The sequence below is a fragment of the Sminthopsis crassicaudata genome, chromosome 1 (genome assembly GCF_048593235.1).
Source record: "Sminthopsis crassicaudata isolate SCR6 chromosome 1, ASM4859323v1, whole genome shotgun sequence".
Taxonomy (NCBI): Eukaryota; Metazoa; Chordata; class Mammalia; order Dasyuromorphia; family Dasyuridae; genus Sminthopsis; species Sminthopsis crassicaudata.
Genome location: NC_133617.1, coordinates 239,319,995 through 239,346,897, shown reverse-complemented (window position 1 = coordinate 239,346,897; position 26,903 = coordinate 239,319,995). Strand labels below are relative to the sequence as shown.

At 36.1% G+C, this 26,903-nt stretch overlaps 1 protein-coding gene across 1 annotated transcript in view; it reads left to right on the top strand.

Moving 5' to 3' along the window:
- Positions 1-864: 864 nt before the first annotated feature.
- KCTD1 (potassium channel tetramerization domain containing 1) overlaps positions 865-26,903 on the top strand; it is a 253,367-nt gene continuing 227,328 nt past the window's right edge. Inside the window, exon 1 of the mRNA XM_074276982.1 lies at positions 865-994. Within this exon, the coding sequence (XP_074133083.1) occupies positions 986-994 (9 nt within the window). The 5' untranslated portion in view covers positions 865-985. The remainder of the gene's footprint in view (positions 995-26,903) is intronic.

Below are 26,903 nucleotides of genomic sequence, written 5' to 3'. Positions count from 1 at the left end.
AAGAAGTGGCTAGCCTGGGAACATTCATTACATGAACCTGAATGGTAGATGCTTGAATGTGCTTCCATGGATTTTGTTTTCTTTTAATTTTGCTATTTTGAAAAAAAAAAAAATGCAGTGTAACTCCTTCAATCTTTTTGCAATTCTGCATGGTTGAACATTTGAAATGAGTTTGTGTATCACCCTGAGGCACTGATTGAGACTTGATTGGGGCAAAGCAGACTCCATGTGCTTATTTTTATACACGTCATTTGGGAAGTTATATAGCCAAGGGAACAGAAAATGTGTTGCTCTATTGCCAAATTATCACATATCCTTTGATCCAAGGAGGAGGTGATGTTAATCAACAAGTTGCCCGACCTTAGTGCAATGGCAATGTCAGGTCAACTCGGGAAAGTGAAGAGGAAGATCTAAATACAAATAAAAGAAACAACTCACAATCCTTATAATTATCATCATCTGCTGCTTTTCCCTCTTTTGGCAAAGAAACACTCCATCCATTTGCAGAAATCGCCTGCGAAACGTTACATCAAAACTAATCACAACGATTAAAATCAGCTTTTCTGTGCAAGAGGAGAGTAAAAAGCAAGTTGGAGGCTGGAACGAGACTGGTTTTCCATCCCCCAAAAAATCTAAAAAAAAAATCCCTATATATATATCTATTTATCTATTTATAAATACATATATGTACAGCTTTATTTTTGAAGGAGATCAATTTTCTGCCCGTGTGATCAGTTAATTTGATTTAAGTTTTATTTTGGAGATTGATTTAGACTGGAGGTAGAGGCATGAGCTAATTGTATCCTGATCCTTGCCTTGAGGGGTTTCAAAGCCCTGGAGCAACTCTTCTCTGTATTTTGTTCTGTCTACCTTAGCCAAGCTATTGCATTTCTCTCTGGTGTAGCGAGCTGAGCAGATCGCTGGGAGAGAAATCGGAAGGGGGGAGAGGAAAGGAAGGGGACTTGGAAAGAGACTTTGTGCTTCAATGTTTCAGGTAAGATCTGACGGTTTGGGTTTGTTATTATTTGCTAAGGAGGGTATGGCTGGGACTTTGGGCGCAACTCGCTTTTACGCATGTGCCAGGCATGGGAGAGAGCGCTCCACACTCTCGCACACACAGAGCCAGCCACGGTGGGGTTGGCAAATTCCTCTCCGATGAGCGGCGGCAGCGGCTGCCACTTCCTCCAGTTCTTTTTTTTCCCTCCCTTTCCTTTCCTTCCCTTTCTTTCTTCCTTCCTTCCCCTCCTCCCTCCACCAAACGTTGGAAAAGCCAGCTGGAGGAGAAGAGGGGGGGAGAAGAGTGCGCGGCGGCGGGCCGGGCTGCCCCAGTCTGGGGTTTGCCACCGTGTGCGGCGGCGAGAGTTGCAATGCCCCTCCGGATCCCGGCGGTGCCCAGGAGCTGGAGGTGGCTCTCCGGGAACCCCGTCTGTGCCAAGCGGCCGCGGCTCCCTCCTGGAAGCCCTGGGAGCGCATTTACACCCGCCCCCCCCGCATCTAAACCCCAGCTCTGCTTTCGCTCCACCAGCCCCCCCCAACCCTTTTTCTGTTCTCCTTTCCCCTCCCAGTCTGTCCCTCTGAAACACCCCCTGCCCAAGTGCACGGAGATGGCTCATCGGGTGGGCCAGGCGGCAGTAGTTGCCCCCCGCGTCCGCACCGCCCCCTCCCAGCAGGAGCGCACGGTGGGGGGTGAAGGGGGCCAGGCCCGAGGCTGCCTGGCTTTTGCTCGCCGCTGCTCCCCAGCTTCTGCCTGTCTCCCCGGTGCCCCCGAAAGCTCCGTGAAAGGCGCCATTGTGGCTCTGGTGCAGATGCTGCCCCGGGGCTATTTTCTTTTTCTTTCTTTCTTTCTTTTCTCTCTTTTTTTTCTGAAGAGGGACCTGGTCTCCCTTTTGTATGCAGCCGACTGCTAGTGGTTTCCTCTCCCCCCTGCGGTGCTGGTCGGATCTCTTGTGCATTCACCCCTTGGGCAGACACTGGGGACCTGTTAAAGCCCCCTTCTTTCCAGCTTCTGTCGGTCTGTGCTGCACACACACACACCCTTACACACACAACACCGCCTTTTTTGGGTGCAAACGTTTCATTTATTTTTTAAAAGCTCTCATTCCTCTTCCTCCCCCCTCCTTTCCCTCCCTTCCGCGATAAAGGGCACGGCACATGCTCTGGATTAGAAGTCTCCTTGGGAGGCGGGGACTGGCTGCGGGGGTAGGGGGAGGAGGAGGAGGAGAGGAGGAGGAAGAGGAAGGGGAGAAGGAGGAGGAGGAGAAGAACGAGGAGGGGGGTAGGAGGAGGAGGAGGAGGAAGAGGAGAAGAAGGAGGAGGAGGAAGAGGAGGAGGAGGAGGAGGATGTGAGCGCTGCAGGTAATGGCTGTGGCTTTGCTGCGCTCGCCTCTTCCCCGCGGTGCCTGCAGCGCCTGAGCCCGAAGCCCGCATCCTTCCCTCCCCTTCTGTCTGCCTAGGTTCCCTTAAAGGGACATAGCTTCCTCTCTGCTTCTCCCGCTTAGTTTGCACCCATGGCCTGAGGCGGAGGGAGTAGGAGCTCTTTGGCCCCAATCCAACCCCTTCCCCTAGGGAAGCAGGGGAGATTATTTTCACCCACTTTCATTGAAGTGTGTGGTGTGTGCTTCCTTTCCCTTCACCCCCACCCCCTCCAGGAACTAAATAAGGACTCCACGCCTAGCCTGAAAAGACAACATAAGAAAATGGGGCTTTTCTTTGGGAGGTCAGGTTAAAAGTGAAATCGATCCTTTCTTTCTTTTCCCAATAAGCAAGAAGGGATATTCAGACAGTTCGTAGCTCAGGGAGCCCCATCCCTTTATTCGCGGTGGTAGATGAAAGTAACGTGTGTCCACTGATACACACTCCCCCACTCCAGCCACCCTGCTACTTCTCACTGTTCCCATTACACCCGCTAGGTCCTAGCTATTACGCATCTGCCTTTGTGCTTTCTAACAGTTGCACTGTAGTTGAAGTGGTGGTCTTCTGTTATCAAAATATCTTTCAACGTGACTGCTCCGGAGGCTGGATGGGCGAGAGCCAACTAAGTTACCAAAGTTGCAAAAGGAATTGCTGCTTTGTGAGTCTGGGAGCAGCTCGCAGGAACTGTCCCATATCTCTGTGGCTTTGACTTCCTCTGTAAAAGGTGCAAAACAGTGAGCAAAAGTAATTTGGTACAAGTGCTGCATTATCTCTTAGATAATAGGACTGGCTGCTTTCGAGTAAATCCTCTCTCTCTCTCTCTCTCTCTCTCTCTCTCTCTCTCTCTCTCTCTCTCTCTCTCTCTCTCTCTCTCTCTCTCTCTCTCTGTCTGTGTGTCTGTCCCTGGTTGGGGAGGGTGGGGGTGGAGAGGAGAGACATTACAGTTTAACATACTCATTCTTTAAGAAATGTTCGCCTTCTGTTTTCAATCAACTAAGCTGGCAGCTAGAGATACAAGTTTATTTGAGAATACCCTCTGGGTACCAAGCAGGCTTGGATTGTTTTAGCAAATTAAAAATGAGCAAAATGCTTTTACCTTCTCAGCAGTAGACTCCTTAAGAGACCTCCTGTTTTGTGAGTGTGTGTGTGTTTTGAAAGAAAAACATTCTCTGTGTACCTCAAATGTGTTTTTAATGTGGAAGAAGAGAAAATAGAGGATTTTTTAAAGACTGAAACTAATTCTCAAAAAATGTAATGACATCTGATCTCCAAACCAAGGAGGTACCTAGTTTTTTAGAATTTGTGGAACCTAATAGCTAGGCCATATTTGTCCTTTACAACAGATCACTTTATTTAATAAATTAATGAACAACCAGCATGATAAATTTATTGTTATTATTTTTATACCACTTGGTGAAATAAAGGTGCTTGGGGTGCAAGAGACTGCACACTGATTGTAACAATTTGGTTGAGGCTTCCTACTGCTCTTTGATTGAAAAAATTGTTAGCAGTTACTATAAAGAGAGTAGGTTTGAAGTTTTCGTTATTACTAGGAGGAGGTGGCCACATGGAATTTTTAAACTTTGAATCACAAAATAAAGTTCATTGTTTGCTTATACAAGGCAACTGATACTACTTGAGCAAAATGACATTAACTTAATAAAGACATTTCTAAATTAATTTAGTGTGTGATATTTTGTAAATTTACCATCGGAGTATTCAAAATGACTGCAGTGATTCTGGTGTATTAATTACGCCTGGAGCACAACACACACACACACTAAAGGAGCTTTAGCACATGCACACTAGAGGTCTCTCTTCTAACTGGAACATATCAGTGTGTTTTAAATTCTTCCTTTAGTGTTTGAATACTAGATTTGTGTAGTTCTGTTTGTGATTGTCTTTAAATAATAGCAATTTAAACATCTCCCTTCATATTCTGTGATTTTTGGAAAGTTTTATTTTTATCCAGTATATAGTATTTATTGCTAAGGATTACATCCTTATTAGGAAAATGAGGGGAAAGACTGACCTTTGATAATGATTTTAAAAGATGAATCTAATATAAAAACATGCCATTCAATTTTTAAAATATTCTTTGGCCCTAAAATTATTTAGTCTGTGCATTTTATTTTCATAAAGAAGAACTATTAAAGTTAGTGGAAGATATATTATAATGGGGAAACTGAAGATTCAGTGTCCATAAAGCTCTGATTAAATGTGATCTCTTTCAGAAATGATCACTTGCCCTGGCATTTCTCTGAAAAGGTTATGCTTTTCATTTGAATTACAATTCAAACTACTGCCCTTCAAATATTTTTGTTATGATAAATCAGTTTCCCAAGTCTTTGTGCTATTTTAAGTTATGTTTTTATGAACTATATTTTTTTAACTTTTATGAACAATAATATCTTTGTAGGCTCACTGACAATGTTGGTTATAGTTATGTATAATTGAGTGAAAATATGAAACAATTACTTTTCAGCATCACAAATTCAGAGGTAGAAAGAGCTTTAAAAAAGCATGAAGGTTCAACTCTCTTACTTTTTGAGATGGAGAGAAATGAAGTGATTTGTGCAGTCATAGTTACTAAGTAGAAGAGGAAATTTGAACCCAGGTCCTTTATGGCTAGCTCCAGTTCTACTGAACTTAAATAATGAACTCATATGATTGTTGATGAGATTAAACTGAAGAAATATTGTGCAGAAAATGGAATTTAAAATGAAATAGCCTTTCATCACAAGCCACATTTCATAATATGAGAGATTAAGTTAGAGGACTTAGAAAGTTACACATATTTTACTAGGCAACATTTCAGATGAGTTAGATTTATATCCTGAGTGGCTCTTTTCAAAACTAAAGTACCTAACATCGTGGTGATATATAGGATATGAGTCATACATTATCCTTTTATTTTGTTAATCAGAGAGTCCATAATATTTGTCCCCTTATTTTCCTTTACTATATGCTAATGTAAAACCTCACTAATTCCCTACTAAATTGGGATTTGTGATAATTTGGATAAGGGTTGGCTTGCAGTTTATCCTTTTTGTAAGCAAATATTTTCTTAACAGGCAGTGGAAATCAATTATGTAATAAGATTTCAGGAGGAATTTCTAAAACTCTTAAGAGAATAAGCTTTTGAAACTCTTTAACTTCAGTACTGCCTACTTTAGGCTAGTTTATGTTTGTCTACATGATTAGAAATTCTAATTGTATTTCTTTAAAAACATTGCTTTTTAAAAAAATAAAACTTATGATTTGTTAATATAACTGAATTTACTATTTTTTTACACTTCTTTCTTTTATCTTCCTGCAAATATACACTGTTAGCATAATATAATTTTTCTTTCTTTACTACTAACTTTTGCCTCTTTCATCTACAATTTTAATCTGGATTTCATTCTCCTAATACTATTCCAGTTTAGTGTGGCTTCAAAAACTTGTTTTATAACAATAATAGAACTGTATTTTGGTAAATTATATATGTTGTGGTCCAAAATGAAATACAAAAGCTTTTGGTAACTTGGATAATGAATAATCCTTTAGCTGAAGGGAAAAAAAATCCTTCAATTAGGTGTAGCTCCTCTTCTTGTATTCTCCAACTTGTGGGCTAACTCCTGAGTTGATTCCTCATAGAATACTTAGCACTCACAGGTTCTAAGTTATATGGGTCTTTATTTCAAATGTAAAGGCTCGAAAGCTTCCACTTATTAACAATTAGACAATAGACATATTTTAGCTGATAGCAAACACACTAATATGGCACAGAAAGGATTGTAGAAATAAAAAAATCACCTCTCACCCTCCACCCCTCACCCCTACCATCATACAAACACAGAAACCTAGGGTGCATTCTCTCACTAATACACATAACATCCAAAGGAACAGTGATCACAAATTTAGACTATAATTGTGGGGCACATCTGTAGAAAAAAACCTGTAGCCAGGGCAACTCACCACAGGAATTGAAGTGTATTAATTTCCTTTCTTTCCTCATGGAGTCTATATGCTTTTTCCCTTTACTTACTAGGCTTCTCAGATTAGACAACTGGGTGGCAAAGTTGATAAAGTAATAGACTTACATTCAAGAAAACCTGAATTTATATCCTGCTTCAGATCATTATGACTTGTGTGATCTTGGAAAAGTTACCTAACTTCTTTAAGATTTGGTTTTCTATAGGTAAAATCTTACAGGGGTTGTTGTGACAATCAAATGAATTAATATAAACAAAGCATTGTGCAAACATCAAACCATTCCATAAATATTAACTATTATTATTGCTAGGGCTAGTTTTCCTTGAATCCATAGTCACCTCTTTTTCTTATCTCCTAAAAAATCTACTTCTTTCCTTTACAAGACTCTCTCTGTCTCTCTTTGGCTCTGGCTCTGGCTCTCTCTGTCTTGCTCTCTCTGTCTCTTTCTCTGTCTCTCTCTCTTTCTCTCTGTCCCTGTCTGTGTCTCTCACTTTTTCTCTGTCTCTGTCTGTCTGTCTCTCTCTGTCTCTCTGTCTCACCATATCTGTCTGGATTTTTTTTCCTCTATATCTGCTTCTTGATAAATGTGGTATCTATCTCTTATTGGTTATATAATTTGATTTCAAAACACCATGGTTAAACATAGGGAAGGAGTCGGAAAATTATCTCCTTTTCCAATGCTCTGAGAGAGAATAAAGATTTGATTTCCTCTCAGAGTCTAAGTTCTTTCTTGACTGCTGCCTTGTTCCTGGCCTGGCTCTAAGACTTAGCTTTTTAAAGGGCTATCAGAGTTATGGTCAATCTCTAGGCTACTGGCCAACCTCCTCTTCCAATTCAAAGAAACTTTTTTCACACTTTGTAAAATAATAGAGTATCACAGATGCATCTATATATTTAGTTTAATAAACTCTTTGTTTGGGGCAGGTTGGTCAGAGATGAATTCCCTTAATGCATTCAATTTCTGTTCCCATAAAGGTCTTATTGGTAAGATATGTCTTTGCTTCCCCTCCCCCTCCAACCTTTTTCCTGTTATAGGAAATCATAGGCTCATAGGACCATGGATCCAAACCTGGAAGGACTGCATTTTATTTATGAGGAGACTGAGATTGAGGCTAGGTCTTCTTCCATAATCCATCAAACATGCTGCTCCCATATAAATTTAACCATTCAAACTCTTAGGGAAAACAGTATCAACTGCCATCCTTCCATTTCATCTTTTGCATCTTTTACAACTTCTTGCAGTATGGCTTCTAAGCCAATCACTTAACTTAAATTGCTCTCCGCCAAGTTACCAATAGTTTCTAAATATTCTTTCTTCAGTTCTCATCCTATTTTGTCTCTCTTCAGCTCTTTATACCTTCTCCTGGAAACTCTTTTCTGTTATCTACTTAACTACTTATCCTGGCATTCACAGCTTTTTGTAGTCCACTTCTTTAAGAAAAAAAAAAAATTATTATATCTTTTTATTTACAAAACATATGCATAGGTAATTTTTTCAACATTTACCCTTGCAAAACCTTCTGTTCCAAATTTTCCCCTCCTTTCCCCCAACCCCTCCCCTAGATGGCAATTAGTCCAATACATGTTAAATATGTTAAATTATATGTTAAATCCAATATATATATATATATATATATACACATAGCTATACAGTTATTTTGCTGCCCAAGAAAAATCGGATCTAGAAAGAAAAAAAAACTTAGAAGGGAAACAAAAATGCAAGCAAACAATAACAGAAAGAGTGACAATACTAAGTTGTAGTCCACACTTAGTTCCCACAGCCCTCTCTCTTCATTACTAGACAACTGAAACTGGTCTGAATCATCTCATTGTTGAAGAGAGCCACATCAATCAGAATTGATCATCTTTTAGTCTTGTTGTCTTAATTTGCATTTCTCTGATCAATAGTGATGTAGAGCACCTTTTCATATGACTAGAAATAGTTTCAATTTCTTCATCTGAAAATTGTCTATTATATCCTTTAACCATTTATCAGTTGGAGAATGGCTTGATTTCTTATAAATTTGAGTCAATTCTCTATATATTTTGGAAATGAAGCCTTTATCAGATCCTTTGAATGTAAAAGTGTTTTCCCAGTTTATTGCTTCCTTTCTAATTTTGTCTGTATTAGTTTTGTTTATTCAAAAACTTTTAAACTTAATATAATTGAAATTATCTATTTTGTGATCAGTAATGATCTCTAGTTCTTCTTTGGTCACAAATTCCTTCCTCCTCCACAGATCTGAGAGGTAAACCATTCTATGTTCCTCTAATTTATTTATAATATCATTCTTTATGCCTAGATCATGAACCCATTTTGACCTTATCTTGGTGTATGGTGTTAGGTGTGGGTCAATGCCTAGTTTCTGCCATACTAGCTTCCAATTTTCCCAGCAGTTTTTGTCAAATAGTGAATTCTTATCCCAATCTGTAGTCCACTTCTAAAGTAACTTTCCAGAATTATTTCAAACTAGTTCCTTTTATATACCATACCCTCCATTCCAGCAAAATTGAACTATTCTATTTGCATTTTGGTACTAGTCTCCCGACCCTTGTCTAAAATGAGGTCTTCTTACACCTCTCTAATTTCCCCTTTTGAATGGTGATGTTTAGCCTCAAGAAGTGAAGACTTCAAATTGACTTAGGTTGGATTACTTGATGTCTAGTGGAAGGAGTGGAGGAAGGAAGGGAGAAAAAACTTGATACAACGTTTTGCAAGGGTGAATATTTGAAACTATCTATACATATGTAAACAAATAAAAAGCTTTTAAAAAAGAAGAAAGAAAAGGAAAACTTCAAGTATTTAAAGGTCTATTCCATGGAAGAGGAATTAATTTGTTCTTCTTGGCCCCAGAGTGCTGAGTGAAAATGGTCAAGAGACAAATTTAAGCTTGAAATAAAGGGAAACATTCTAAGAAATAGTCATACAAAGTGTAATAGGCTGCCTCAGTTGAAAGATAGTAATGGGTTCCTCCTCAGTGGATGACCATTTATGAATGTTGTAATGGTGATGCTTTTTAGCAACCCATCTCCTATGTATCTTTCCAGACTTATTTCATATTATTTCCCTTTCAATACTCATTGTATCCATACTCTTGGCTACCAGCTATTTCCCTAAATTGACTGTCCTCAAACTTTCACCCCTTACAAACCTTAATTTCCCTCTAGGATCAGATCTTACCTAAAGCCTTTCTATATTCACTCTGTAGTTGTGGCTTTGTTTCTTGCATTTACTTATCTGTCTGCACTTTAAAATCTCTCCCCAATGGAATGTAAGCACCCTGAGGGCCAGTACTTTTTTTCTGGTTTTCTATTTCTAACACCTAGCCCAACACTTTGAATGTAATTAGTAGTAAATAATACTTATTTATTTATTTGAATTTATTTGAAATAAAGAGGATTCCTTTTCTTTGACCGTGTCTAAAAAGAATTTATATAAGAATCTTTATTTTGTATTTACTAAACAAAAGTTTATTTTTATTATCAGTATGCAAATGGATATTGACTTTTTATCTCTACAAATCAATTTCCCATTAACTCTCTGAAGAATAATAAGCCCAGCATAAAGTTACCCAAACTTACATCATTTTGCCATGCCATTGTTAATGCATTATAGTCAGATTTCATTGCAGAGTCACAAAAGACCCTAGTAATATCTGGCCAAAACCCTATTTATGACATTGTTTCAACCACTGGCCCCTCTTTTTGCCAGAAATGGTATTTTCCAAGACCCACTGAATGACAGAAGATTGAAGACCCATATAAAACATGGATTATCAACCACAAAGAAATCTCCATACTACAGAAACAAACCCTAAAAGATCCAGGAGAACTTATTCAACAAACCATACTCTAACCAGACCTATCTCAAACTGAGCTGCTGCCCACAATCACCTAGATATGGACAGCATTGAACTTGAAAGCAACCTTTTAAATAGATGTTTCCAGATGTTCATGATCTATAAACTATATGGAACAAAAGACTTTCAAAATACACAGACCTGATAAAGAAAAGCAAAATCATGTATAATCAGAAGGAGGTTCATCTCCTTCCTTCCTATTGTACTGCCTGCTAAGTTTGAGGAGCAAATTCTCTTAAGTATTATTAGCTTCCTCATCTGTTACATTTGTAGCCTAATACCCAGAATCCATAACCTAAAAAGATTATAGATTTAGAGCTGGAAGGGACTTTAGAGATCATCTGATAGAATCTACTCTTTTTACAGATGAGGAAACTTAGACCCATATATTTAAGTCATTTGCCAAAAGTCACACAGGTAATTAAGCAGCAGAGATAGAATTTAAGCTAGGGCTGCACTGTGGCACAGTATGCCTGGCCTAGAGTCAGGAAAATTCATCTGGAGAAAGAAATGGCAAACCAATCCAGCATATTTGCCGAGAAAACTTCAAATCAGGTCATAAAGACTTGGATGTGACTAAAAAAGTCTTCCTAACTTTATATAGGTGGTTGTCTTCTGCCTACCATAATGGGGGGGAAAAAAAAGACTTTTTAAGTTTTTCATAAATGTTAAATATTTTTCTTGCCCTTAGGGGAAAAAAAAACAATACCCAAAATATATTCTGTTATGTAAAATTTGGCTTTGTTTTTCATTCATTGAAAACTGACTTCAGAAGTTGCTATATATACAGACTGCCATTGAGAAGAAGTTATGAATAGAAGAAATATTAAATATATTATAAACATATATTGGAGCAAGGAATAACCTATCTAAAAATCTTTCTTATATATGCTCACTGCAGTTATTGGGCATGAGGTAGCTCTGTGGTAGGGTGGATAGCATGTAGGAATTTGGATCTGTAAAACCTGGGTTCAAATCCTGTCTCAGATATATTAGCTGTATAACTCCAGTCAGATCATTTAACTTCCTTCAGCTTTAGTTTAGTCTTCTTTAAAATGAGTTTTATATTTACTTTCCATTGTTGTAAGACATAATATGTATTGGGTATATTGTCAAATTTAAGTGTGTTTTAAATGTTAGTATCATTTTTGTAGCAGTTTGTTTACTGGAAATTTATGGATTGTGGTAAGGAAAAAAGTTTTGTCAATAAAAAACTCCTATTTTCTGCTATGTGCTACAGTACACATCAGAGCAGAAGGAGCATAACAGCTCATAAAGAATTTTTTTTCAAGTGAGCAATTACTTCCTTTGTCACGAGATTCCAAATCCAGCAGGAAGAAATCATTATTCAGATTGCTTATAGATTTGTTTTGCTGAGTTTTTTTTTTTTTTTTAAATCAGGTAGACTATTTGGGAACATGCAACAGCAGGTCTGTGATAAATGTGGATGCACTCCAGGACTTTAAGCCTTTTCATTTAAATGGTCACCAAATTTAGTAGCCTTTCCCTCCTTTCTTTCATGGAAGCCCATCTCACCTTCCCCAGGAATGCAAACTGTGCTCAGCAGTCTCAAGTGTGCAAGAGTTTCCGGCTACTTAGCATGGAGAACAGTCGGTGTGATTCCAAACAAAGATTTCTCCGTATTTCTCCGCACAGAAGAAAATGTTGAGCAGTTCCTATAGGTAATAGAGCAGCTTTTCCAAACAAGCCTGATATCCACTCTGTCCAGCAGATGGCAGTGGTACCCACTCACAAGCCAGGGCTTGGAATAGCCTCAGGTATTTCTCATAGTTTCAATCTAGTCTCTAGTCATCATTTTCCCCATCCGCTATAGAGGATGCCAGCAGAACTTTCAGATTTTCTTTCCATTCCTTAGCCCCAGCAGCACAGGCCAGACTGCCATAATCAAAAAGTCCACCACCCAGAATTAATCACTGACCACACACAATCCTGCAACACATGCAATTCCACATCCTGCATGTTCCTCTCAGGTGTCCAGAGTAAGTTGCAATAAGAATAGAACAATTATTTTGATCTGGATTTGATCTGGATAATTCCCTAACTGTGCAATTTAGTTCCCTTGGAGACCACATCCCAGGAGGACAGATTTTCAGTTAAAAGAGATATCAGTTAGTGAAATCTCATTTTGCAAATGAGGAAAATGGGACCCAGAGATATTAAGGGACTTGCTCAGTCATATAGATAGTAAATAAGGGTCAATATGAGATTAGAACTCATGTTTTCCTATGCTTCATTGGCTTCTTAGTATTTATTTATTATGGTATAGTGATATTATAGTATATTTATGTGCTACAACTTGATTTGGCATTTCACAGTCAATGAACACTTACTTTGTTTCTGATTCTTTATTACCATAAAAAGTGTTGCCATGAATATTTAGTATATATGTGTTCGTTCTTTGTTTCTGACTACCTTGGGGATATGCCTAACTATGAGTTCTCTGGATGATTTTGGTCACTTCTCAAAGCATAATTACAAACTGTTTTCCAGAATAAATGAACAAATTCAAAACTATCAGAATTGCCTATCAGCAATCCCTGGACTCAATTATTTTTAGAGGAATTTAGAGGAATCCCAAGCCATCCAATCCAATAAATAGTTATCAAGGGCCCAATATGTGCCTGACACTGTGCTAAGTACTAGTATACAATTGATAAAAAGAAAGACAGTCTCTGATCTCAAAAAACTTACAATCTAAAAGGGAGAGACAACAAACAAAAGGAGAAAGGAAAGGGAAAGGGCAGGGACTAGCTCAGAAGCATTTTTTTCCTTTGAGTTGAAATTAGGCAGACCAAAAGATGCAAAGTGGAGTGAGTTCCTTTCTTGTGAAATAAATTTCATAGAATATACACACAAAAAAACTACAAAGGACTTTATTAAATTATGAATTTTGTGGGTCTCCAAATATTTCTTTTTTATCTGAACCCTTTGAGTCTCTATTAAGCACTAACTATGTATGCAGAGTTTTGTTAGGCAATCACTTTGGAGGATGCAAAAATAGAATGTCTCTACTAGGAATTCACACTTATCCCCTTCATGTATATTTCAAGGATGCTTGATTGCCTCTATAAAACATGGGCTAGAATCCATCCATAAAAATCACAAACTCTCTATGCCTTCTTGGGTTTCCATGACTTAAAAAAAAATTCTTCATACTATTGTACTATAAGAAATGATGAATAGATGGATTTCAGAAAAATCTGTAATAACTTATGAACTGATGTTGAGTGAAGTGAGCAGAACCAGAAAATTGTAGATAGTACCAGAACATTGTGCAATGATAAATTTTGATAGAGTCAGCTCTTCTCAGTAGTAGTGATCCAAGACAATTCCAAGAGCCATAATGAAAAAACACTTTCTACATTCAGAAAAAGAACTATGGTGTCTGAATGTAGCTTGAAGCATACTATTTTTATTTTTGTTGTTGTTTTTTTCTTTCTTGTGTTTTTTTTCTTTTGTTCTGATTCTTTCATAACATGATTAATTGGAAATATGTTTATAATATGATTGTACATATATAACCTATATCCGGATTGCTTGCCATCTTGAAGCAGGGGGAAGAGAGGAAGGGAGGATGGGAGATAAATTTGAAACTCAAAATCTTGTAAAAGTGAATATTGAAAACTATCTTTAATGTAATTGGAAAAAATTTTTAAAAACTATTTTTAAAATGTCATTGAGGTGACTGGCCTTCTGAGAATGACCCTCTGCAAAGACAGGCTTTCTCTGGACCTCATACTCATAACCCTTCCATTTTAGCATGACCTCCCAGAGCTTATGATTTGATAGCATAACCTTTGAGAATACAGGGCTATTTACATATCCTATCCTAGTATAATGCCTCACTAGACTAACACAACTGCATAGACAGATGAATGTGGGGGTTAAAGAATATAAGATTAAAACCCAATGAAGTGCTAAAGTGTAAGGTTCAGATTTACAAGTACTATAGGAGTAGAGAGACAAGAGTGATCAATGTGGAATGGTATAAAGAGGCTCTTCTGTAATTGTATGTCATAGAGGAATCAATTTAAAATTCATTACCATTCTAAATTTCCATCAGGTGCCCTTTTATATTTACGACCTCACAAATCATTTTCAAAAAGCATTGTCTGCAAAGATTTGCATTGGTACCACTCATGTTTACCAATGATATTCCTTCCACATGATAATCTTTCCTTATTCCTATTATTATAGGCTTAGGAAAAGTTAATTGGTATTAACCCTTTCTGATTCAGTGGCCCTTCCTATCACATAGGTACAATAATGTTGTGCATGTTTACTTTGCTCATTTATGCCTGTAGCATGGTTAAATCTAGTTCTTGATTCATAGACTTAGGACAGAAAGGAACCTCAGAGATCAGCTTGTTCCAGGGTTCTTAACCTTTCTTGCGTAATAGATCCTTTTGGCAGCCTGTTGAACCCTGGGGAATCTCTTCACAGAATAATGTTTTAAAATGCAAAAAATAAAATAAGTAGGATTACAAATTAAGTCAATTCTATTGAAACTCCACTCTCAAAATTATAGTTTTTAATAAACAAGTTCTCGCATTCCAGTTTAATAAACCTTTATTGGTCAGTGTCTTTATTTTATAAATGGAAAAAATGACATCCCCATGTTCAAAATCCCACAGATACTACATGGCAAATATAGAACTTGAATTTGAATTCTATGATTTCTTTTAAACTATACGTAAAATTATGAAGCAAAGGAAATTTATATTTGATTTCTCACTTGTTTCAGCACTTATCTCTCCTTTTTGCAGCTCTTAGTTAGAAATAGTAGGTTAAAAGTGAATATTCATTAAGTTTTGGTATTTTCTCTGTATGTTAGGGATTCTTGTCCTCACTTTCCATAATGCTCCCTAACATAAGCTGGCAGTTTATTAATGATGTGAGAGCTAGGAAGCCTGGATAAAATTGAAAAGGTAATAATCAAATTTGACAGTCCTGTCCAGAATAACTAAATATATGTTTCTTGAACAATTAAGATTTCTATATATCCAAAGCCCAAATAAATCTGAAAAAAGTAATAAAAGTTAATTGACTTTCAATTATAAAACTAAACTGACAAGATTTGAAGTATAGATAATTTTATTTTACTGCAAAAACCACAGAAGCAAACAGAATTTAAGTCCTACCTTCATATCCAGTTCATATTTGGTGAATAACTGAACTCTTGAAGAGAACAACCATATCCCTGTTAAAGATAAAACATTAATATCAATCAAGACTCAAGACTGCTGGAAATAGTTTTATTTCATATATCATTAATCTGTATCCAAGCAATTCTAACTGGAGGGAGTTGGTCAGACTGGCAAAGTTCTCCAGTCCTTTGAAATGACTCTTTACTTCAAGACAACTTGAGGTTACATTTATAGAAATCTTGAACAAAGAAAGAGATCAAAATATGCTAAAAATTCAAGATGGAGTTAAGAGTCCAGAACTATTTTGTTCCTTCTTGTACTGCTCCCCTCCAGGACTGAAAAGAATTCCTTTCTGTGATGGATATTCTAATCTTGGATTTCAGTTAGACAAGGTGCTGTATTTTAGGTGAGTCAGTATACCAATAATCACTTCTGGGTGTGGGGAGACAATGTATACATTAAAAAAAAAAAAAAAAAAAAGTTAAATTTAATTATTATCCTTACTCCATTTTAAAAGGAGGCTTTGGATTTAGTTCTTCCCATTTTCCTAAAGAAGACAAAAAGGGTCTGGAAAGAATTTTAAACTGGAGAAATATCATTTTTTGATATTTCTGGAGAAAATAAAAGGACGTTTTTTTCTTTCACACCACAATTTTCACCTTTGTGTTCCTGCACAATTTGAAACATATTCAATATTTTTCCTTCAATCCATATCTCATATGTATTCATTCTAGACACTAAATTTTGTAGCAGCAGGACAGATCACTTTAGTTGTTCCAAAGAATATAATTCTCTGTGTTTTGCTTTTCTGAAGGCAGCAAGACAGTAAGTTAATCAAGACTATTCTTAATGATATAACAGTATTCCAAATGGAATAATAGATTCAGGACATTTCTTTGAATTGAGGAACAAAAAGCAGTACTGTAGACAAACACCTAGGTTCCAAATATATTTGAGGATTCTGCTAATTTTCTAAACAGTGGCCAGCCATCTGTACAGATGAACAATTTTGACAGGTATCAAAGAAGTCCAATTTAATGGCAATTTGAGTTTTATTTTGATGGTCAGTAAATTGTCAATAAGCATTTAGTAAACGTCTACTATATGTCCGGCACTGTGATAAGTGCTGGGGATACAAAAAGAGACAAAAGACAGTCCCTGCCTTCGATGAGTTTACAGTCTAATGGATTATGACAGGGATCCATTGTGTGATCCCTTTAACCATAGTTGTTACCGAATAAATATTTTGAATTTATAAGTGGATTCTTCCAATGTAGATACATTCTCGTCCTCAGGGTGTATTTGGTACTAGAAAGTATTAAGATCCCATATATCAGCTTGGACTACTTATGCAAACTTCCCAGAGTCTGTGAGTCAAGAGCCAGACTATCTTCACAGGTCATAGCTATAGAACCCGTAATATGAATGGCTGCATTCCCCATCTGAAAATATCTAGGCAAAATCCCACAGTAATTAGCTAGAAGGAATTCTTGATTTTTTGAATATATAGTAAGCATTGATGAGTAAAAGTCAGCATATGTGGCCATAGTTTGTCTTTCCAGAAATTCTGGATCTCAAAGCAATGACCTGCCACATTGAAATATCTCGCCCTATTAGACAATCTCACTGATTAGTAGGGAGAGATGAGTTCTCATATAGATGCCTCGAGCAGAAATGATGTAGAACACTCCTTATATCTCCTATAGCTGACTGGATAGCTGATACCTGTAATAAGGAAAGTGGCTTTTTGAGTTATATTAACTGGTGGTTTTTTCCTAGTTCAATAATTTTAAAATCATTTTTCCTGGATTTATTTTCCAGATCAATCATTTTTCCAATGAGATATTTCATATTGTCTTCTATATTTTTCATTTTGGAGGTTTTATTTTATTGTTTCTTGATTTCTTCTAAAGTTGTTAGCTTCCATTTGCTCAACTCTATCTTGGGGAGTTTTTTCTTCAGTGAATATTTGTGCCCTTTTTTCTACATGGTCAATTCTGCTTTTTAAGGCATTTTTTTCCTCATTGGCTTTTTGTACCCCTTTTGCCATTTGGCCTAGTCTGTTTTTAAGGTAATTTGGGGAGGAGGTATTTTTTGTGCTTCCTTTACAACCATTCTTCATTATTTTCTTTCACCATTCTTATTTCTCTTCCTAATTTTTCCTCTACCTTTCCAAAATTCTTTTAAGTTCTTCCATAGCCTGACATCAATTCACATTTTTCTCGGAGGCTTTTTTTGGATGTAGGAGCTTTGATTTGTCCTCTTCTGAGAGTGTTTTGATCTTTCTTGTCATCATAGTAACTTTCAATGGTCAGAATTTTTTCCTGTTGTCTGCTTATTTTCTCAGCCTATTACTTGATTTTCAACTCTTTGTTAAAATAGGATTATGCTTCCACATTGGCCTAGTGTCCCAAGTTTCATGGGTTTTGTGCAGCTGTTTTCATAGATACTTTTAGGGATCTGTAAGTTTTCAATTCTTCCAAGGTATGATCTAAGGAGAAGTATGTTTGCTACTCTTCTGACTGTGCCCTGGTTTGTGAGAGACCACAAGCACTCTTAGTGCTCCTCCTCATCCTGGGATAGTCACCCAGGACTGCACCTGGATCTGAGTATAGACAAAGCCACAGAGCCCTGCCTCAGTGTTAGCAAAGACCTCCTGTAATCAATCACTCTCTTTCTGACCAGTTGTTCAACCCCTTACTGTCTATGGGCTGAGGGCTCTAGAAGCGGCTGCTGCCACTGCTAAGTTAGTAGCTCTCAAAGCCTGATCCTGATTTCTGAGGCCCAGTTTATACTGGTGCAACCTGTTCTGGACTGTGTTCCACTCTTAACTCAGGTATGAGAGACCTCAGTTTTCTTTGGCTGGAAAATTATTCTACTCCATCCTTCTGTGGGTTCTATTGCTCAAGGAATTGCGTATAGCATTATTTAGAGGTATTCAGAGGAGTTTGGGAAAGAGCTAGGTGAGTAAATGCCTTTTCTCTGCCATCTTGTCTCTATCCTCCAGGAAAATGACATTTTGACAAAACAGTATATAATGTTTTAATACTTTAAAAGGACCATTAACTGGAAAAAGACTCTCTTTGCAGCAAAAAAAAAAAATCTCTAATTACCAATGGTCCTAATTTAGAAGTCATCATAGCATCTTATTAAAGAGGATATAGTACTTCCTTATGTATTGCCTCTCCAATTTGAAAGGGGGTTCTTTGAGAGAAGGAATTCTCCTTTAGTGAAAATTTACTTTTCTTCTTGTTTCCCCAGTATTTGGCACAGTGCTTTGTATCATAAAGGCTTAACCAATGCTCTATTCATTCATTTATTCATATTACAAATAACTCATATCATCCCCAAATCAATAACATTTCTATACAACAAATCCCCAAAAATCACAAAGAAAAAAACTTCACACCAACATAAAACAATTTTATAGGCTTAAACATAAATGTAAAACTAATCACCAATCAAATAAATTAATCCAATAAAATGTATCTCTAAATTATCTATATGGAAAAAATCATAAATATAAATTTTTGCATTGCATTCTTGGGGTGTATGGGATGTTCAAAAGGGACTAGAGCCTCTGGCATGAGGGTTTTTAAGCCATTTTTGGGACTGCTCATTCATTTTTCTTGTCTACCTCAAACTCAGCTCTCACCTATGGCTCCAGGAAGCTGTAGCTTGCACAGCACCCCACTCTGCTGTTTTATAAGCGAAATCAAATTGAAAATAAAAAATCAACAACAAGTTTCATTCAGAAGCTGGGACAGGATATTTCTCATTTTTTACTCTCACAACTATAAAGGTGTGACTGTACCTGTGTTAACACGGACAGCACAGACCAACCATGTCATGAATAATATTGGATCCCAATTAATTTATCAAACTTAACATAAATCCAGATTTTATTTTGCTTAATTTTAATTCTTGTTACTTAACTTCTGCAACTTTCCCCAGATCCACAAAAATGCCAGAGTCTCTGAAATTAAGCTTGGAAATCATTAGCAAAGATTAACTACAACTTCAAAAATGGAGTTTCACAGCTTTACAGGCTACCAATTTCACTATTATCATATCTAAAGGCCAACAAAACCTAGCATTGACATTTACAAAATCCTGGACTTTTCTTCCCCCTCCTAAATTAGCCCTTGATGGAGATTCTGAGAGCTAGAAAAATGAGGATTTTGGATGATGATGATAGTGGAAGTGATATTATAATAGTAATAGTTTGCATTTAAATAGCACTTATTGCATTCTAGACACTGTACAAAGTGGTTTACAAATATTATCTCATTTGATTCACGTAACTACTTTGGTAAGTGGATACTTTTGTTACCTCAGTTTGAGGAAACTGAGGCAAACAGATGTTAAGCTATTTGCCTAAGATCACAGAGATAATAAGTGTCTAAAGCCAGCTCTGTATCGACTATACCACCTAGTTTCTTTTTGTGTCCTGTTTAAGTGAAAAAAATCAGTCCTTCTATTTCCCTACTGTTAAGGGATCAGAAATACTGTTAAGGGATCAGAAATTAAGACATGCATCTGAAGGGCCTAGTTAATACCAATGTTTGTAGAGTTATATTCTCAGAATTATTTTTTTTTTATTTTGGGGGTTGGGGAGGGAAAGAGGGGAAAAGAAGGCAATAAGGGTTAAATGACTTGCCCAGTAGTATCTGAGGTCACATTTGAACTCAGGTCCTCCTGATCATAGGACCTATTCTCTATTCATTGCGCCATCTAACTGATCCACTATTTTTACTTTTAAGAGCATCTTATACACTTCTCATTGTCTTTTAATTGAATTTCAGTTCTACATTGTCAGTGTAAATGACATCTAACCCGTTTTTTAATTCTCTTCTTTTTTTTTTTAAACTGGATGATTAATCCATACTGAACCTTGAAAATCATAGAATTGTACTTCTCTTTTTTAGAATGTTCAATTGTTAATTCATTTGGTATTTTACTTTCTTTCTAATGCTATTGATTTATTCTCTATTTGAAGAGTACTACTAATTACCTTCTTAATCTTATATTTTTTTGCTTTTGTTTTTGTTTGTTTGTTTGTTTGTTTTTCTGAGGCTAGGGTTAAGTGACTTGCCCAGGGTCACACAGCTAGGAAGTGTTAAGTGTCTGAGACCAGATTTGAACTCGGGTCCTCCTGAATTCAAGGCTGGTGCTCTATCCACTGCGCCACCTCGCTGCCCCTATTTTTTTGCTTTTAAATCACTTTTTCACTCCATTAAATATTTTTTACTCCATTACATATATATATATATATATATATATATATTATATATTTTACTCCATTAAATCTTTTGCAAATTAGCATAGTTTTTATTCATCTCAAATTCATTGCAAAGCCTTTAGTTGATGAGTGCTAAAACTTTCAAGTTTACAGTTTCTTATTCTATCATATAAAACATTACCAAATTAAGTTTTTAAAAAACTCAACAACTTGAAAATGAATGGCATATTCTATTTCTTTTTAGGGTATTTTGCGTCTATTTTACTTAGGCAAATAAATCCTGACAAGTCATTTAAAAGTTTTCTGTGGTCAGGCAAACCAAACTCCAAAAACGAATTTGCCTTTTTTTGCAAAATTGTCTCTTCATTTAAAACTAGCCCTTATTTTATCAACTAAATCTTAGCTTCACACTTCAAAATTGATTTTTTTTACTGTTTTTGAAGTCATTGGAGAGAAAACCTTTAGATTGGCTTCAATTCTATTTGTGGACTGAGCAACTTTTTTTTGTGAGCAGACATCAGTACAAACTCCCAGAAAACACAAGAACAAACATTTCTGTTTCTTGTAACAGTTATTCATTCACACAACCAAAAATGCAGAGTGCACTTAACTTAGATTAAACAAGGATCACTTTTTAAAACTTTAGTGAAATCCTTTTGTCCAAGAATATAAATGCTTTATTTTTCTAGTAAATGACACAGAAATGTTGATATTTCCAGGGACAAAGACATTTTAAAATGCTTTGTTCTGTCTGAGATTCCTTTAACTCTCCTAAGTTGGACTAGCATTATTGACCTTATCTGAGTAATGGAGGATCTGTTCTCAAAGTTCACTGACCAACATAAGTTTGTCTAGCTCTAACTCTATAGTAGGAAACTTGGACTCTTTTCTGGGAACAGAGGCATCTCCAGTCTCATTTTCCATCACTGAGAGTCCACTGATCTTGAGATCAGTCACTCTTGGACCAGAGGGTCTGTTGACCAGTTTTGGCCAAGTATATAACAAAATGATCAGAAAGACCTCTAGAGATTAAGTCTTGGGGAAAAGAAGGGATCTTTGTGATCTCTTGATACCATACTCTCTTTACTGTGGAGGATCTACTGATTTCAAGAATCAGTCACTCCTTTAGGCTTTTGTATCTCTATTGTTATTGTTTGCCCTTTATTTTCTAAAATCAATAACATCACAATATTGGAGTCAGAGTACAATGTGTTCTGCTATGGCTGATCAGTCCAATATGAGTTTGGAAGGATCAGGCACACGTATCTCTAAAGACTGAACAGAGTGATAGACTCTGAGACAAACCACTAAAACAGTCAAAATGCTAGCTATCCTTTTAAGCAGTTGGAACATCAAGCTCCTACTCACACAGAGAAACGAACCACTAGTGTCAGGCAATCTGCTGCCCAACTTAAGTAAAAGATAAGAAAGGCTTACCTGACATTAGCTTTCTGGTCTTCCTCACTCTCAGAGATTCTGCAGAATGTCCTAAAGCTATCTGAAATTGATAATCCCGGAGCAATATGTGATTTAAAGCTGCTAAAAGACTTATGCTGATATATATATATATATATATATATATATATATATATATATATATATATATATATATATATATATACACATATATATACATGTATATATATATGTATATATATATATACACACACACATATACATATATATATATAGTATTAATTTATTATGGAAATAAGTATTTATTAAGTGCTTATTGTGTGTCAGGTGCTGTGTGAAATGGTTTACAAGTATTATCTCATTTAATTCTCACAACCCTTGGAGGTCAGTACTATTATTATCCCCATGCTACGGATGAGGAAACTGAGGCAGACTGAAGTTCCCAAGGTCGCACAGCTTGTACTTTGAGGCTGGGTTTGAGTCTAGGGTTCCTGATTGCAGGCCCAGTACTCTATCCACTGTAGTATAACAATAGCAACATGCATTTATATAGAGCTTACTAAGTGCCAGACATTATGCTAAGTGTTTTACAACTATCATCTCATTTGATCCTCACAAGGCTTGGAGATAGGTACCATTGTTTATCCCCGTTGTACAGAAGAGAAAACTGAAGCAAAAAGGCCAAGTGATTTGCCTAGGGTCACATAGCCAGTTAAGTATCATTTATCATATACTGTGAACACATCAAACATGAAGTACAATATTCTTGAGTATGAGAACTAGATTGAAATATGATTAGGAATATTTAACAAAAAAAAATACAACAGAGCACAGATGTTAGTAGGCAGTTTTCTTTTTGTATATTATAATAGCTTTTTATTTTTCAAAATATATGCAAAGATAGTTTTCAACATTCATCCTTGCAAAATCTTCTGTTCCAAATTTTTCTCCCTCCCTTCCCCACCTCTAAGTAATCTAATGTAGGTTAAACATGTGCAGTTCTTCTAAACATATTTCCAAATTTATCATGCTGCACAAGAAAAAGCAGATCATCATTATATACTTCAACAACAATACTATATTATGATCAATTCTGATGGATGTGGCCATTTTCAACAATTAGATGAACCAAATCAGTTCCAATAGAGCAGTAATGAACTGAACCAGCTACACCCAGCAAAAGAACTCTGGGAGATGACTATGAACCACTACATAGAATTCCCAATCCCTCTATTTTTGTCCACCTGCACTTTGGATTTCCTTCACAGGCTAATTGTACACTATTTCAAAGTCCAATTCATTTTGTACAGCAAAATAACTGTTTGGACATGTATACATATATTGTATTTAATTTATACTTTAACATATTTAACATGTATTGGTCAACCTGCCCTGGGTGGGGGGGAGGGGAAGGAGGGGAAAAATTAAAACAAATGGTTTGGCAATTGTCAATGTTGTAAAATTACCTATGTATATATCTGGTAAATAAAAACCATTAAATAAAAAAAGAAAAAGAAAGAAAGGAAAAAGCAGATCAAAAAGGAAAAAAACAATGAGAAAGAAATATACAATCTAGTAATTCTTCCCCACCCCCACCCCCACTCCATGCCCTCTGACATGCCCTAAGAAGATCTGAAGTAACATTTATAGAAATCATGTACAAAGAAAAGATCATAATATGCTAAAATACAGTTTGGAGTTAACATTCCATAACTACTTATTTCCTCCTTGGACCACTCAAGAGTTCCTGCCTATCAGCAATATCTTAACCTTGAATTTCAAAAGAAAAGACTGTATCCTTAGGTGGGTCTGTGTGTCAATCACTTCTTGGGGTTGGGAGGCAATGATTTTTATCTTGATAAGAGTTGAATTGGTTATATTGCTCTTATTCCATTTCAAAAGAAGGTCTTAGCTTTAGTTTTTCCCAGTTCCCTAAGGGGAAAAGTCTAGAAATTAATCTGGGAAAAAAAATAAGTCTGGCATTAGACTGGAGAAATATTATTTCTTAATAATTCTAGATAAACTAAAAAGGATTTTAAAAAAATAGGTTTCCATACCAAAGAACAAAAGCTAGAATAGAAGCTCCTCAGACAACTTCCATATGAAAGAAAATTGCCTCCACTCGCCTATCCAAAATGATTTTAAAGATATAAATAGAAAGAATGAAGGTGGATGAACTTAAGTGTCAGATAGAATTTGGGGGTTTCCCCCATAAATTCACATTTTTCTGCTCAGGAACTTTTAACTTGCTAAGACTTGGATGAAGACATCTTGATAATCTAGAATCTGAAAAAAATACCTCTGCCCCCCAAATCACCTGGTAACTTTAGAGGTCTCCTACACATCCAGAGTTTCTCCTTGTTTAAAAAACTTCACTGAGGCTTCACTCTCCTGTAGCATCATGCTCTGGACATTCCTTAAGCCTTTCTTATAAAAACTGCTCTGACCTTAGCCTTATCCTTTAGGATATAAACTAGATGATAGCTAGCTAATCTGAACTAATCCATGATAATATATAATTCACCTAATGCATTTTAAGTAGTGCCTTCTAGAACTACCTTGTTTTATTTCAAAGTAATGACTCTAACAGTAAAAAGTTCAGGCATTGGGATAAGGCTTGAATTATTTGGTGAGGGAAAAAAAAACTTTCATATCCCTCAAATCTTAGTAAATAAATGATTAACTAACTATTCTGCGCATTAGTAAGACTGATTCTTTTTTTTTTTCTCAATAGTTATTTTATTTCTCCAATTATATGTAAAGATAGTTTTAAACATTCATTTTTCTAAGATTATGAGTTCCAAATTTTTTCTCCTTACATTCCCCCTCCCCAACACAATAAACAATCTGATATAGGCTATGCATATACAATCATTTAAAACATATTTCCACATTTAAGTTAAACTGATTCTTTTTGGTAGCCATGAAGCCCTAGAAGAAACATGGTTTAAGACTAGGTTAAGACCATAGGGAGCATATATTAATCAAATAAGCATTTATTAAGTGCTTCTTATGTGCCAGGAATTGTTTTTTTTTAATTTTATTTATAATTTTTTGACAGTATATATGCATGAGTAATTTTTTTTATAACATTATCCCTTGTATTCATTTTTCCAAATTATCTCCTCCCTTGCTCTACTTCCTCCCCTTGATGACAGGCAATCCCATACATTTTACATGTGTTACAGTATAACCTAGATACAATATATGTGTGTAAATCCAATTTTCTTGTTGCACATTAAGTATTGGATTCCGAAGGTGTAAGTAACCTGGGTAGATAGACAGTAGTGCTAACACTTTACATTCACTTCCCAGTGTTCCTTCTCTGGGTGTAGTTGTTTCTGTCCATCATTGATCAACTGGAAGTGAATTGGATCTTCTTTATGTTGAACATATCCACTTCCATCAGAATATATCTTCATACAGTATTGTTGTTAAAATGTATAATGATCTTCTGGTTCTGTTCATTTCACTCAGCATCAGTTGATATAAGTCTCTCCAAACCTTTCTGTATTCCTCCTGCTGGTCATTTCTTACAGAGCAATAATATTCCATAACCTTCATATACCATAATTTACCCAACCATTCTCCAATTGATGGACATCCATTCAACTTCCAGTTTTAGCCACTATGAAAAGAGCTGCCACAAACATTTTGGCACATACAGGTCCCTTTCCCCTCCTCAGTATTTCTTTGGGATATAAGCCCAATAGCAGCAATGCTGGATCAAAGTGTATGCATAGTTTGATAACTTTTGGGGCCTAGTTCCAAATTGCTCTCCAGAATATGTGCCAGGAATTGTGCTAAAAACTGAAAATACAAAAACCAAAAACAGTATTTGACCTAAGGGAGTTTACATTCTAATGGGGAAAACAGAATACAAACAACTAAGGACTTACTTTAAAAAATATCCTAATTAAATTTTATTTTCAAATTTCTTTATCCTCTCTTACCCATCTTCTATTCATCTCCCAGTTGAGAAAGCAACAAAAAATAAAATCTTTTCTTACAAACGTATTTAATCAAACAAAATGAATTCCTACATTGTCTATATTACCCCCCCCACCTCACTCCCTAAAATGCCTCAAATTGCCCTCTATCTGGAGATGGTAGCATATTTCATTTTAATTCCTCTAAAATTATGGTTTTTCATTATGTTGTTCAGAGTTCTTAAGTTGCTGTGTTTTGTTTTTGCTTTTGCTTTTTTTTTTTTTTTTTGGTGGGGGGCGGGGAGGAGTAGGCAATCAGGGTTAAGTGACTTGCCCACATACCCACAGTGAATAAGTATCAAATGTCTAAAGCCAAATTAGAACCCTATTCACTGTGCCAACTAGCTGCCCCTGTTCCTAAGTCTTTCAAAGTTGCTTACAAAATTGTATTATATTAATTAATTAATATTGATTATTTGTTTAGTTCTGTTCACTTCATTCTGAATCATTTCATCCATGTTTTCTCATGTTTCTTAGAAATCCTGCATTAAGGATTTATTTTTGTCATGGGACAAATAAGAAGGTCCCTGGATCAATAGGTCATAAAGTCATATAGATTTAGAGATAGCAGCAACCTTAGACTTAGAGGCAATCTAGTCCATAACTAAAAGATGTCAGAATTTCTCCTACTAATCAAATGACTGCCCTTCACTCCAAGCAGTTGATAATAAAACATACCTCCCTCATCTACATAGGAAGGTGGTAAATTCGATTTGAGGAAAAAGAAATACTCTGTCATACATAGTCAATGTGCCTTTTACTTAACTGTACTTAATTATTTCAAGAGAATGTTCTGTGGCCAGAGTGGTATTTTTTAAAATGATAACATTTACTTTAA